The 15,808-nt window shown below is 40.7% G+C and overlaps 1 protein-coding gene across 3 annotated transcripts in view; it reads left to right on the top strand.

Moving 5' to 3' along the window:
- Positions 1 to 6,114: 6,114 nt before the first annotated feature.
- kcnt1a (potassium sodium-activated channel subfamily T member 1a) overlaps positions 6,115 to 15,808 on the top strand; it is a 72,471-nt gene continuing 62,777 nt past the window's right edge. For 2 of the 3 annotated variants that reach the window (XM_049019710.1, XM_049019711.1), the window contains exons 1-3: positions 6,115 to 6,247; positions 6,366 to 6,631; positions 11,930 to 12,097. In XM_049019710.1, coding sequence (XP_048875667.1) covers positions 6,480 to 6,631; positions 11,930 to 12,097 — 320 coding nt within the window. In that variant the 5' untranslated portion in view covers positions 6,115 to 6,247; positions 6,366 to 6,479. Of the gene's footprint in view, positions 6,248 to 6,365; positions 6,632 to 9,870; positions 9,920 to 11,929; positions 12,098 to 15,808 lie in introns of those variants that run through there. The other variant, XM_049019713.1, reaches the window with a different exon arrangement.

Below are 15,808 nucleotides of genomic sequence, written 5' to 3' on the forward strand. Positions count from 1 at the left end.
TGGAGAAGTTGTCTCCTGGATATTTTGCTATGTGCAACTCTTGAAACACTTAATGTTAAATGAAAATTTGACTTTCCTCTGTCTTCAAATCTTGTGAGATTCTGCAACTGGGTTCTTGGCCAAACACCTAGAGGAAGTGTGCTTCAGAGAATGCACAGTGACACCAGTGATAAATATCTTTGGACCTTTGGACCTTTGGACCCCTCCACCCCCCCACCCCCCCCCCCCCCCCCACACACACACAGAACCAGGGCAGCTAATCTCGGCACGAGGACATTGTGTTACACAATGAACCAAAGTTCACTTCAAATAAACAAAATTGTGTAAACTTTTCCTAGTTTAAAAAGTCAGAAAAAAATGTCAGAGTAGCTACAGTATGCATCTGTTTGTTCCAAGTTCATACAAATAAATTTGGGAATTTTAATGGACTTATTTCACACAGAAGCTTTTCTGAGTTTATTTTTAACATGGATCTCAATTGAAGATGAAAATGTAGACTGTTAATGTGGATGTATTAAAGGGCACTCTTCCAGAGCATAACGCTTCAGGTCCAAAATGAGGTGACTCATGTGTTCAATCGAAATTCCAGAATGAAATATTTTCCTGTCATTAATTCAGCATGGAGTGTTAATGTTTCTCAGTGTATAGCTGAATGCGGAAGGAAGCTGTGCTGCTTTGGGATTACGGTCAGGTAGTCCAGTCCTCTCTATGTCCTGAGGATCACTGGGACCATCGTGGGGGTGGCCTGGGGGGGGGGGGGGGGTAGTGGGTACAGGAGGAAATGGGGATTCTCAAGGAAGTCGAACCGAGAGGTTTTCTCTCACATTATAAAAGCACGGATCTGAGAAGCTGAAGTGAGTCCAGAGTATGATTGATTGTATATGTGTGGGTGTTCTTATGCGATCTATACTGCGCATTCTGATGCGACGCATTGGCATGATAAAATAGGTGTGAGTGATTCATCGCTTCTGCATATGCATGCGCACACTGGCAGGAGTCTGGTTTCTCCAAAGGCACTGGGAAGGTCTGCTGGTGATGAGATGCGTGCTGGGAATGCTGGAGGTTGGCACCCCCTCTTACTGCTCAGCAGACGCCGGGTCGCTTTGGAATTGCCAGAGTTTTGCCCTGATTATTACTCATTATTGTCATTACCAAACCAAATCTCTTCATTGTCACTGGACACTGAAATGACAAACAGTGCAACTGGACGCACAAACCAATATACATGGTATATCACGGTAACAATACATGCACAAAACATTTTATTGAGGATGTGTGACTGTTAAAGGGGTTTTATTTTGGCATCTTTGAAGAATTTTCGGTAATAAAAAACATGAAATGTTATGGTTCTTTACGTTATTTTTCACGGCTCACTGCAGAGAATCGGCACATGGAGTCTCACGCTTCCCATCAGGAGATCTTGGTAACGGAAACAACTGTTTCAGGCTTCTCATGTCCGAGGATTTCAGCAGACTGTGAGCCAATAGCTGAGCTGGTAGAGCAGAGGACTGCAGCCGCCCAGTGATGGGAACCTTTATGTCACTGGTTCCGTTCTGTCTTTTTTCCGGGGTGCTGTACTGTATGGCTGAGCGGCTTAGGGCCCTATGCCTGTAATTCCAACACCGGGCCCCTGAGCGTGGCCCTTAAAGCCGCAGTCGCCCCAGGGGCTATCTGACCCTGCTTAGTCAAAAATGTACGTTACTTTGGGTGAAAGCAGCTGCTAAATAAATAGAATGTAATAAATATATGCGTAGTGCAGGGAGCGATTTCGAGCTGGATGGGTCATTTTTAAGTTTTGTGACCAGCTTATATTTAAATATTTTCTGTAACTTAGTTTGAAAATGAAGAGTTAATAATAAATCCTTACATCAGTGAATTAGTGCACCTTTTTGCTCTTCTGGGAAGAAAAGATCACGATCCCCATTGAGCAGGCAGAGCTTCTGCTCTTTAGTCTGTTCTCTCATGGTCGCGCCCGATCATGTCACCTCACCTGAGCAGAACATTACCTACACACAGCATAACATGCTGTGACCTCAGCGTCTCCCCACCCCCTGTCCCCCCAGGGCAGCTGTCAGAAGTCCTGTCCTCCGCTGTGCACGATAAAAGCGGCCTCACCGCGTTCCTGGCATGTGGGTATGGATAGCGGACCTCGCCGGTGCTCCCTCTACCTCGCGACTTCTGAAAGCTTCAGCCCGGAAGCCTTTGACGGTGTCGTCAGGAGCAAATGGCATCAGGCGAACCACCCAGGGATTTTAATCTATGCTGAGTAACAGCTAAACTATAGGGACAAAAGTATTGGGACAGCTGTAGTATCACCCAGCTTCAATACCCAACCTGAATGGCAGCAAGTCCCACCAGCAATGTTCCAACACCTAATGGAAAGCCTTCCCAGAAGAGTACAGGCTGTTATAGCAACTAAAAGGAGTTAGGCAGCTTCTTCTTCATACCCTTTGACTCAGTGAGATGTTGGTCACACTGGCGTCTTATCGTCCATATAGCATTCCTGAGACAGTGGCACACCGCAAGCGTTTAAACACGCAGAACCAAACTCAGGAAATGACCTTTCTGAAAGAAGGAAAATATATCTCAGGTCTTGGTTACAGGCTTGTGGTCATGGTGCATTTTTTCAAAGAACTCATGCTTGATACTCTATCAGATTTCCTTGATGGTTTTTAAAGGATTAACGGTGGCTCTGAGAGGTTTTGATAGAATGCCAGATTTGAAAGCCATAGAGGTTTATGATCATAAAAGAAATTCATGCAGTTAGATGCCATTCACAAGCTTGTGATCACACTGGTCTTGATATTGATTGGTACTATCCGTGTTTAGCAAAAGAAATCAACTGGGCCCCCTACTGTACAGCAACAAAAAATCAAAACATTATGATACCAATTAAACTGCAGATAATTAATGTGGATAAATAATTACTATGATAATTAACTCAATTGTCATTTTTGCTCTTCATGCAATACCAATTTTATTATTGCAGCGACAATTTGTGTAATACAGTGAAATACTATATATCTAATGAGTCGGTGACTAATACTTTAATTTGTATTTCTAATGTTCCAAATTATTTTTATTTCGATAATGCTCCCATTTGCCATTTGTAAATAGTAGTAACTCATTAATAAAAAGAAAACTGCGTTATAACTTGTTTACACTTGTCTATTAATAATTTACAAAGTGTTACAACCTAATTAATACCCAGATTATAAAGCATTCATAAACCCTTTATATGGGCAGCCTTATTGTAACGTGGCACCTTTTTATAATTCCAGGTGGCACTAAACAGATCAAATATGTGTCACAGACAATTAAATGAAGAACTTTTGTGATAAGAGAAATAGGGGCGTGACCTGGGGCAGCTGCAGGAACTGCATAAATGCAGTGTGATGCTGCTCACTGTATAACTGAAGCTTTGGATACGTCTATATTTCATATTTCAACTGAGTGAGTATCAGTCTAAAATCCCTCCAAGAAGACTGGAGCAAAGTGATTCTCTAAATTAAACTGCTGAGCAAACAAATATATAAGTAAAGTCACCTTGGAGTAAAGCCCAGTGCTAAATATCTCATCTCCCATTTTTCAGTGTCATTTGTGTTTTTTAGTCTAAGGCCAAAGAGACACATTTGGTGCAAAGTGCAAAAACCGTTTTCCACAGCAATAGATTATTTACCCCCAAGGAACCATAATATTCATGAGGCTGGTAAATCTTGTAACTGCTTTTACGGTTCTTCAGACATTTTGGAAATACGATGTCTAAACGCCCTAGACAAGAGTGTAGGTTTGGGTACAGACTGCAGGGACACCTCCCTACCAATAATGTGGGAGTACAGTGAGTGTTTAGGGGCGGCGGAGTTGGGGCTGATTTGGTCCTTACTGATGTCGAAACCAAACCTACAGTATGCCCGTAACTCTGGTGGTCATGTGAACTCAGTAAAGACTAATGTGTGAATTATATATGCATTTCAATGTATGAGTGGTATATATCCTGTATTTAACTCTCCAGAAGTAGATGTGGGGGGTGAAGAACATGCATAATTGTAAATATAAAGGATATTTTGCATGATATCTGCTGTTCTTCAGCACCAAGGGAAAAGAGAATTGATTGTATTTCAAAGCTATTCACTTTTTTAAATATGGGCAATATTTGCACTGGACATGTAAAAGTGTAACTAGATTTGTTTTGTGATTGAGCTCTTATAGTATGGAACAGTTACCAGGGCTCTGGACAGTCCATATCTGCCCGGATCCATCCATCCATCCACCCATCCATCCATCCATCCATCCATCCATCCATCCATCCATCAATCATTTAACTACTTATCCAACTCAGGGTCTTGGCAGTGGGCTTGCATCAGCCAGAAGCACTCCCTCCTTTTTCATAGTGCAGTAACACTGGGCATACTGGTAACCACACTGTGTTTTATAGAGTACTGCCCAGGGAACTGGCCCAACTCCCCAAACTGGGCAGACTATAAGACATGGTCTTTGATGCTGAATCTCTGGGCCTGTCTACCCACTGACAAGTGAACAATGAAATCCGCTTTTTTGCCATTCCTGCAGCAAGACCTTCCCTTGCACACGCTGTTCTGCTCGCACATTGTTACTCCACTAGCAGGAAACTGGCACATAGGGCATTAGGTAACACTTTAGGCCATGTTTTTAGTCATTTATAACCACATTAATAACAAATAATAATGCATTAATAAAGCATTATAAACATGGCTATAAATATTTATAAAAAGGCATAATACATTACAGCCATACTTATTATGCGTTATGAATGTTTTATGAAGCTCTCGTCTATAATGAACTATAAATACCTTCATAATGCATTATAATGATCAGTATAAGCATTAATGCTTTGTACTGCATTATAAAAGTATCTATAGTGCATTATAGATGAGAGCTTTATAAAGCAGTCATAATGCATAATACATATGGCTATAATGTGTTATGGCTTTTTATAAAGATTTATACCATGTTTATAATGCTTCATGAATGCATTATAATTTATGAATGTGCTATAAATTATGAAAAACATGGCCTTAAGTAAAGTGTTACAATGCCAATGTCTGCTACTGTATCTTCATCAGTGTTACATACAGAATTAAAGAGTTATAGTTGCATCGGTATACATTAGCACACGCTGCCTTCTTGTCTGTTAGAAAAATAATACAGTAGGTATGTCAGGGATGGACCGACAAGATTCAAACCGGCCATGTCAGTCACTTCACCAACAAGCAAAGGGCTCCACAAAAGGCTATTACACAGCCACCACTGGTCTTATGTCAGGCTTTTGCTTACAAAGGAGGCATGCAGGGAAGATCTCACTGAGAAAACTTCCCACAAACAGTGTTGTTACGCATGGGTCACCCTGGCCTCCTGAGCCATGAAAGCTGCAGCAAAGTCCTGGCATGACTCAACCTCTCGCTGAGACGACAAGGATCACTACAATAATTTCAGACTTCACACAGGTTTACAGCTAAATAGTGACAAGAAAATAAGCTCCGGCTGACAGAGCTCATTCTGTGCTGTCACTCTGAATCAGACATTGATTTTCTGTTTTCCTTGTCTCTGTGAGTTATCTACTTAATACCAAAACGCTGTTTATTTATTTGTTTTATTTGACTCCAGCATTAGTCACTAGACTTAAGGTTCAGCATGTCGGTAAATTTTAAGATGGTTTGTTTAATACACAATATATTATATGGTATGTGTAATTTTATTTAGCACCTCGGGCGGCGCCAGGGGTGGGATTACAGGACCTACGCGAAACCCGGGTTTTTTATTACAGTCCTTTATAATCACCATTGGCGTGTTATGATGCGTAACAATTTCTGAGGTATCCTCATACCCTGCAACCGCCCCTTCAAAAAACACCCTTGAAACACGAGCTATTTTTGTGCAAGCATCTTATATTTTAAAAAATATGTATTTACTCCTGATTTATTGGCAAGGAACAAGTTCTGTGCGTAGGGGTGTAATGAAAAGCACCAATTGCCCGTGATAAAAACGCATGATAAATAATTTCAAGGTTTTCCAGTAGATGGCGCCTTTCGGCATGTATAAAACGCATTGCCCCCTATAAGCAGGATACCTTTCTGACTACAAGCGCAATGTGCTTCATACACTAAACATATGCTGTCGGGAAAGAGATGCATTTCCAGTCTGTGCTCGAAATACTTTTAGTGTCTGGGAAGAGGCGCCTAAATATCTCAAGCAACAAGAAAGAATACAGGTTCATATTCATTTTCATTCTGTTTGCATTTGCATTTAAACTTCTAGTAGCTCTACCTGTATTTCTGAATTAACCGCTGCTCGTTTTTTTTTTTTTTTTTTGCTCTTTAACAATCCAGTTAAAATCAAGTGGACGAATGGAAGCTGAATATATGCTGTGAAAAACTTAACCTGGATCTGACATCTTGGGACAGCATCCTCCACGGAAGAAATCACTGACAGTCGTGCTGCCGATGCAATTTCCCAAGGAAGCTTTGGAAGGGACATTAAAATCGGCTGCTCTCCACTGCGAGTCAGCTGGAGCTCCAACCAAAATGTGTAGCGAATGCTATACGAACCAGACGTTTGTTTACGATGATGGGACCGCGCACGAACACACAGCCAGGTATAGAGATTTACTTGTTACCATTCAATTTCTATTTTGATAGTTCAATTAAAATAATTTGTGTGTTCGTGACGACACTGCCTTGATCGGTATTTGCAATCGAGCGTAGGGAGGTATGACTATTACCCTTTAAATGCAGCTAAAACGAACGATTTATCTGCATTTCAGCATTTTTCAATATGCATCGTTCCTCAATGAAATGTGCATGATTCTGCCCTGACTCTGGGCTTTTCATGCCAATGTCATACTGAATTACTGTGTTGCAGGTATGATGCCTGGTCAGTCTGAGAGGCAACGGGCCAGCTGTCCTAAAATAAACGAAAAAGTTAAATCAGTTTAAAGCTCCACTGTTTTTTTTTTTTTTTTATAGGGAAATTGATATAATCCTACCGGTGGCTGTATGAAAACGAAGGGGGGGGGGGGGTGGGAAATACCTTGTCTGTTATATTGTAAATCTCTCTCATGTAGGTCGATTTATGAGCGTAATTAAATCATGCCGTAGTCCGTACCGGTAAACAAGTGATTTCCTTTTGGATTAATTGATTCAGTATCATACATGTCGGAAGAGAAAAGCAGTGTCTTTATTTGACATTAGGGATGTCATTAAGATAAATTTCCAGAGTTGGAGGCAGCCTTATGCAGCCCGAGGTGGGGTTTACTGTAAAGCGTGGCCCCCATATTCATCTCGGGCTGCCGGCAGTAGTTTTCATTAAAACATTGTTTTCATTAAATAAAACTTTGCCTATAACATCGAATGTTTCCCCACTATCATTAATGTTGTATTATCCATGATGTATTTTCAATGATATGTCATGATCTCATGTACCCCTGTGTAAAATCATCGAATAAGAAGTCGCGTTACCCTCCAGTGCAGCCTTAATGCCGCGCATTTTGCTGCTTGCCTACCTAAAGGCTCGTCTCTCCCGGTGGGCACCGAGCCCGGTGGGAATAGGGCTTTGAGGCGGCTACCCTCCTTCAGTCGTGGCTGTCACGTTGCGTTATGCATGACGGAGAGAAATTCCATGTACAGCAAGGATAACCTTTCACGAAAAGGCAACTCGGAGTTCCTTATAAGCCGTATGCTTAATAAAATAAAAGGATCTTCGAATGTAGGCTATATTAGGCTTGAAATAAACCACAGCATTTATGAAATGAATGAATGAAAGTTACATTCACTGTAAATAGCGCTTTTCAAGGCACCCAAAGCGCTAAACAGAACCACTGCGGAGCCACTTCTTTCTCTCTATATAGATTTACCTTTTTATTTGTTTAGTTGTGCTTCTACCCATTCATACAGCTAGGTACACCTGACCTTTCCTGTAATGGAAAACGATGCTACACGTACTGGACCAGTACAGAGCCATAAATAAAGGACCGTATTTGCTGCCCCAGTGCTGTGAGAGGAATCCTTGCTGTCCCATCCGAAAAGGCATCCTTCACATATACCCTCAATGGTTACGATAATCACACCCCCCCCTTGTTCACGCACACGCGCGCAGACACACGCATCCTGAGAAGGGCTTTACTGTACATGTTACTTCCTATTTCCTCGAGCTGGTTGTTGAAGCGGTGCAAGGTACAGACTTTCTCTGGCCCTTGCTTTCTGGCTAAACCGGCAGGACTGATACACCTAATTTCTTACACATGGGGATGTCGCCCATCTCCCACCCTGTTGCTGGGCAGATACGTTATGGTACTGGGCTGCCGAGCTGGGGGTTCCGACTTGACAATCGTCACATGCACCTGCTGCGAGTTTCTGCAGGTCAAGGGGGTGTTAGCGGAGGATGTGGTCCCAGCTGAAAGGGATGGATGGATGGATGGATGGATGGATGGATGGATGAGGAGCACCTTAGGGTTGCTGGTGTCGCTAGTAAACGTAATTTTATTTCATGTTCCATAATTTGTAGGTAATAAATATTTGCCAGTTGGATAACTAACTGCCATGCATCAATTTACATCATTACATAAACAGTAAATTTGATACGGGGAGGTTAAAATTAAGGCTCAGGATTGGCTAATGCTGATTGTTCCCCAGAAAACCAATGAAGATAAACAGGACTCAAATGGGTCTGAAAATCTCTGTTTTCATACAAAAGTTGCCAAGCCTGTCTGAGGCAGCCTGACACAGCACCAGCCCTGAAGGACTTTCCCTGAACGGATTTTTAGTCCTATTACAAGGGAATAAGTGAGTAATTGGCTTCCTCATGCATATTGGATGTGGACGAGTTATTAAAGTGAAGGAACTGTTACCCTGCGTGTTTCTTATAAAACAGTATAGAGCAGTGTTTTCTGTAAACAAATATTTTTACACAGTATTACATTACTGAAACAAATATATTTGCATAACAGGTCACTGAAGGGTAATGTGTCATTTGTAAGTTTAATGTTTCCTAGAGAACAGATATAAATGAAGAGAATCATTGGCCTGACCTCAGAAATGACCTCAAAATATACTGCGTAATGTGTGATGTGACTGGACATAAATATGCTATGATCTAAAATATCTATCTATCTATCTATCTATCTATCTATCTATCTATCTATCTATCAAAGGGTAGGTATTTGATCTTCATGTATTTGTTTCATAGCCATTTCTTGAGGTCTGGTAATTAATCCATATCTCACAGTGAATGACATGATATGGAGTTACGGTAACATAAGTTGTGTTATACAACACCTGTCATGTCCAGGGCCCCTGTGCTCCTATATGTGTTACTCTATTACTAATACGACAACACAGCATCTAATTAAAACGGTTTCTGCAACTGTGTTGCGTGACTCTCCTTTATGTATCTGTAATTGTATTTGACTGTATTTCTTTATATTGGAAAATACTTGTCTCGGTAACACAGGCTGTTGAAATGTAACCAGTGGAACAAATGCTAATTATTTCTCTTCCACACACTGGAAACGGAGAACTTGGGATCTCAGGAATAGCGTATTTCTTCATGGGAAGTCCTGCTGACTGTCTGTGAGCTTTATCAATACCCACATCTCCAGAAGCCATATTTGTAGCAGTTATGTCTTTCACCCACTGTTTATGCCTAATTAGCTGATCAATGCTGTTAATCGCAGAAACACAATGCAAACCCACTTTGCAGGTAAACAGGTCGCGGGAAAGGAGACTAACTAAAACGCCTCAAGATGACGCGAAGGATGGCTGATTAACGGCTTTTTACATTTATTTTCCCCTTTTCTGCTTTAATTTATGTTTTTTTTTTTTAATTCCTCTTTTCAAGAGGCAGTCATGAGCCCACCACCTCACTCTCCGTGTTCCCATGGCGACAGGTAATACTTGACCCGTCAATCTCCCGCATGCAGAATGTCGCTCAGCGTGGCCCCCCCCAAGGAAAGCAAGATGCACCCCCTGTTCGGGTGTCAGCACGCCTGCTCACCCTGATAACCTTTATTGTACCTGCATGGCTGAGTGAAGGGGATCCATTAAATTTCAGCACCAATTTCTGTTTAATTAAACACTTTTGTCGAAAATAACGAGCTTTGAATCTTTTTTTTTCTTCCCCAGGAAAGAAAACATGTTTTGGTAATTATCTTCTAAGAAAATGCATGTCATTGATACACTCTATTAAAAAATGCATATATTTAAATATACTGGAATATAAATGTATCGATCGCGTTGCATGGGGTTTATAGGTAGATTGCAGACACTTGTCATTTGTAATTATTGTGACTTTCACCGATGAAGATAATACCAGGTCTGTATGTGGCCTTAAGCCGCATTTCCGCATGGATTCAGGCATCATGTTTTCTGTATGTCCGTGGGGGAAGAGCAACGCAGCAGCGTGGAGGTTCCCTTTACAGACTGTGCGAAATTATCTCCCGATGGGGATGATTTCACTGACGCGTGTGCAAAATACTGTCACGTAAAGGGACAGTAAAAACGACCGATTTGCCAGTTATGGAATGTAGCTAGCATAATACTGAACTGAAACGATGCATTTCACATAGCAATCTTTTCTGTGAAGTGTGAAATGAGTATTTTTTTTCAGAATGCCATATTTTAATTATTTTCTTATCTGGAGAAGACCCTTCCAATGATTCGGTAATAGTTAGATGTTAGAATATGAATGGTAATTTTATAACCAAGTTTATACGTAGAAGCCAGTTGTTTCAAGCCTTTTTTTATTAATGCAATAATATCAAATTTTTGGACGTAACCTCCCTCCGATTAAAAAAAAGTGTTTAAATCACTTTCAAAAGCACTACAGGCTGAATATTAATGTAACGGCATCTGCCTGCTTTGTGTTTATTTCTGTTTCCCATGTGATGGTTCAGATAAACTAAAATAAAATTGTAATACATCAGAAAGTCTGTCCAGCTTAACCACACACACTGTGCACTGCATGCAACAGAGCCACGTTTAGAAAAAAACGACTGGTAAAAGATTAATTTCCACTCCTCAAGGGGCAATGAGAGCTTTTTTTAAGAAACCCCTTCTGATAACCTTCTCCTCTCACAGAACACTATACACTAACAGTCAATAAAGTCGTTGATTTAATACATTCAGTTCAGTTTATTTTTTCATATAGCGCCTTTCACAACAGAGTCACCCCATGACACTTTACTTGGGGGTGGTACAATAGATCATCATTTCTACAGAATAATTAAAAAACAGGGGAAAATAAAACAATAATAAAATTCAGCATCCCTCTGTGTGGCAGTCATTGATGCCCCGGTCACACCCTGAAATATGTCCTCTCCACTGCTGAAAAGCGCATGCAGAGTCTACCAAAGGTGGGTAGTTCAGGTCCAGAGACTGAAAGTCCAGACCAAGATTTAGTTTCAACCACCAGTTGAGTACTCCTAGATTGTGACTGTTTATACTCAACTTGTTGGTTGAAATAAAATCTCGGTCTGGACCTGAATTACCTACTTCCCAGTGATAAGCCATTCAGCGTTTCCCTAAGAGAGCCATACAACCAGCAAACACACACACCCCTCCACTCTTTCTCTCTCCTGGAGCAACATCTCCAATCTGCCATGCCCAATTAAGCACACCTGCCTTCAATTAGCCCCCTGTTCAAACTCATTACAGAACTATAATTGCACTTAGGACAATGAAACAGCTCGAATGACCGTTTATGGTCATATGAAAGAAAAATCATGGCAGACAGATGCACAAACAGGGCAGACGCAGCCTTTGTCTACAGGAAACATGCCGCGGTCACTAAGGAGGGTTGGTTTCCTTAACAACTCTCTTTAACGGCGGAACCTTTATAGCTCCACACTAAGTAGAGGGAAGTTTGGAGGCTGAATGTAACGCTGCCTTCAACCTTGCAGGCCCTCACTTGAGACGGTGCAGAAAAACAACAGCAGCAACACCGGTATCATACTGGACATCTCCACGCTGAAAATGGCCGAGGTGGATTCCGAGGTGCCCCCCCTCCCTCCTCGGTATCGATTTCGGGATTTACTCCTGGGAGATCAGTCCTTCCAAAACGACGACAGGTACCGTACTTCTTCTTCTTGCACTTCCTTACACCAATGTTCCCAACCGGGTCCTCTGGGATCCCCGCAGACGTTCCATGTTTTTACTGCCTCCCTGCTCCCTGCCAGACTGTCCACGTTTTTGCTGCAAAACTGTGTACTACCTGGGGATCCCGGCGGACCGGTTTGAGAAACACTGCCTCAAACCATTAATTTATGCTTTCAGTGGTGCTGAAGTAGCTGAAGTAAATATAAAAATAGCCAGGAATAGTTTGAACCATTTTGTAAACTCTTTTCTGGTGCAAAGGGCAATGCTGACTTTCTTAGGAACACATGTTACATTAAATTATATATATTTTCATAAGCCATACATCTGGGGTGGGTTTTATTTTGTTTTCTTTTGGACTTATAACCTATTTATGCTAAATTCAAGACAAATATCTGGTATTTATAGTAAACCGTTTGTAAATGCACAGGATGTACAGTCATGGGAAAAGAAGGTACCCCCTTAGTTCTATGGTTTTGTTTGTCGGGGCCTACATAACTGCTGTGTCCTAATTAACGGCCATAAACAAATAAATCTAACCTTGGGTGACAAAACAGAAACATTAAATTTCAATATTCAGAAACCAATTGCGGGAAAAATGCACACTATCATTTAGAGTCGTATATAACTGCCTTTAGCATCATTCTACCCATTCTTCTTTAGGGCTTTGCTTCAGTCCATTGAGCACCTTCGGTTACCTCAGGCTTCCCCAGTTGCAGTCCAGGAGTATAGAGATAAATTTATGTCTAAAGTAATCGCACTTAAATGTCACGATGATCTCATAATTCTATGAGCCGCCTCATTTTCACGAGTACAATCCTCATTCTACAATTACAAATCACAATTTACGAGTTCATGATGTGTAGGTTGCAATTACAAATCACAGTTCATGCATTTACAACTTAAACACTACATTTACGAAGCACTAGGTACGTGAGGAATGATATGTCGCAAGTGGCCAATGGCTTTTGACAAATTTCACTATCGTCTAGTTATGATGAGCATAAACCAATGGGGAGCTCCAGAGAAGGGAGGGGGAGGGGCTAGAAGTGGAGAAACTACAAATTAAGAGTCAGTGGACAAGTACGATAACCAGCAAACCATCGAAATATGGTCTCTTTGGCCCAAAAGATATTGCTTTTGAACCTTTGTGGTTTGCTCAGATGCAGTTTTGCAAACCCAATTCATGCTTCCATATTCTACCTGGAGAGAAGTGGCTTTTGCCTGCTCACCCTTTCATCAAAGCCGTACATGTTCAGTCTTTCCTAATCATGCTAGCGTGAACATGAACATTTAACATGCTCACCTAGGTCTGTACCTTTTAACGGATTTAGCAGTAAATGATCTGACCTTGGGCTGAACTTGCTAGGGTGCCCACTGCTGGGAAGTCTGGCAACTGTATCGAAGGGTCTCCGCTTGTAATTTGCTTCTGTGAGGCAATGGCTGATGTTCGTTCTTCTTGGCATGATGTAAACCAACCCAGAGGGCTTCAGAAAAATCTAGCTGCCAACGGTTTGGCTTGAACGGCAGTAGTCGCACCCCTACTGGTGCGTGAATCTTGAAATATGTAATATTTTTGTCTGTTGAGGTTAAAATTGTTTGTTTAGAGAAGTTGGTGAGGATCACATATACTTTTTGTCTCACCATTCTATCGCTGTTGTGCTGTGTGAAGTTCACAAGGCATTAATATGCTTGTAGGCAAAATGGCAGTTGCATACTGATATCAGTTGTATACATCTGATTTCCTATTTCCAAATAACCCGAATAGAGTAAATGCATCTGTTAAGATGTTTTGACCTTTGCAGATCTTTAAGGGAAACTGAACTTTAAGGCTAAAATATGAAATAGCTTTTGAATTTCGACTCTCTGTATTATGCAATCAGACGCCATCCGGCTCTGAAGCTCATACCTGCTGTTCCACATTAAAATCACACGAGGAAAAAGGCTTTTGGTATCCTGCAGCTTGAAATAAACTATTATTGTTTAAAGAGTTTATGGTATTAGGAAACAGTGGGCAATCACTATGGCAATTACAGAAGGAATAACACAAATTGCAGAAGCAATGTAAGAAAAAACATCTGATATTCAGCCTTCCGAGACTATTATACTTTAAATGCCGCACACATTGCCTATGTATTTGTTTGTTTGTGTGTTTTATTCATTCATTTGCATGCTTGTTAATGTAGTTACAGTATTTATTTGTTGCTGAATAAGGCATAAATGCAGGATTTGTTGCCATCATCAATGCTGGTATATTTATTGAAGGTTGCATTGTATAAAGTTGGGGGTATTGCAGAGGTCCAGCCAAACACTGATCTCCTTTCTGCTGCCATTCTGCCGTTGGTACTTAGGCTGTAATACAGTAATAATGTGCTGCTGTTTCTGACACTGCTGACGGCGAAAGGGGAATTCATACTGTACAAAGATACAAGCTTATTTATTATTGTCATTTGTTTAATATACTTTAATTAATATGTAACGCTTTTAGTTTTTCCCAGTCAGAACAAGATATTTAAAAGACAGACAAATCAATGAACAAACATTCAAATTAAAAAGCAAAATAAGGTTAAGGTTAAGGTTACTTTATTGTCATGAACGGCTTTATACTTGTACAAAGTGTGATGAGATAACATTTCCTCATGGCCCCGGTGCAACATCTAGTAACACTGAACATCACAAATAACAGGGCAAAAAGGTGCAAACAGGCAACACAATAAAGTACAAAGGGTGTGATCACATTACAGTGAACAACAATTTACACTGAACAGACGGAACAGTGAATGGACAGAACAGGACACGACACTCCAGAATAATTCGAGACTTAGTGACTGAAATTGCGCATGGTTATTATATTGTCTCTCTGTACATTGTATCTAAGGTTTTATATATATATATATATATATATATATATATATATATATATATATATATATATATATCCATGTCTCCATTGTAATATTGCCATCTTTAATATCACCAGTTCGTTTTATGTCATTCACATAATTTGTCCTTTCCCATGCTCGCTTATCCAGTACTTGGACATCGTCCCAGAAAACACAGGGACACCTTGGACAGGATCCCAGTGCACTACAGGACGGACGGACACACACACACACACACACACACACACACACACACACACACACACACACACTCACTCCAGGGGGATTTCAGAAACGCCAATTGACGTAACTACATTATCTATGTATGTCTTGGAGATTATTTAAATTATCCGGCAAAGTTACCATTTACTCTGTATGACTATATATCGTCATTATAGAATGATGCCATATTAACTGGAGAAATGAATTCCAATTTTAAAACGGTAACACATTCCAAAAGCCTTAACCTTAAGTAAACTGAGATTGAAATGGACTGGGAATACTGGGAATACTGGTTCTCCATGTGGGGATAGGCCTGGGAACTGAAGTAACTTTTTTTTTAAGAAAACACTCAGTTATTCTGGGACACTGGAAGCTGCTGTGGATTGTTTACAGGGTAACATTTTCGGACATTAATTCCCAGTGCTGGTTCAGCAAGCTAAGGAGGATGATCTGTATTGTTGTTGAACAACTTTCTCTGGAGTCTGGAGATTTAACATTTTTTTTGTAGTTTTAAAATTCCTTCATTTAATATTGTACAATAATGCACTTCCAGCTTTCATGTCATACTTTATGAGGTGCTTT

This window comes from Brienomyrus brachyistius, chromosome 7, assembly GCF_023856365.1.
Source record: "Brienomyrus brachyistius isolate T26 chromosome 7, BBRACH_0.4, whole genome shotgun sequence".
NCBI lineage: Eukaryota > Metazoa > Chordata > Actinopteri > Osteoglossiformes > Mormyridae > Brienomyrus > Brienomyrus brachyistius.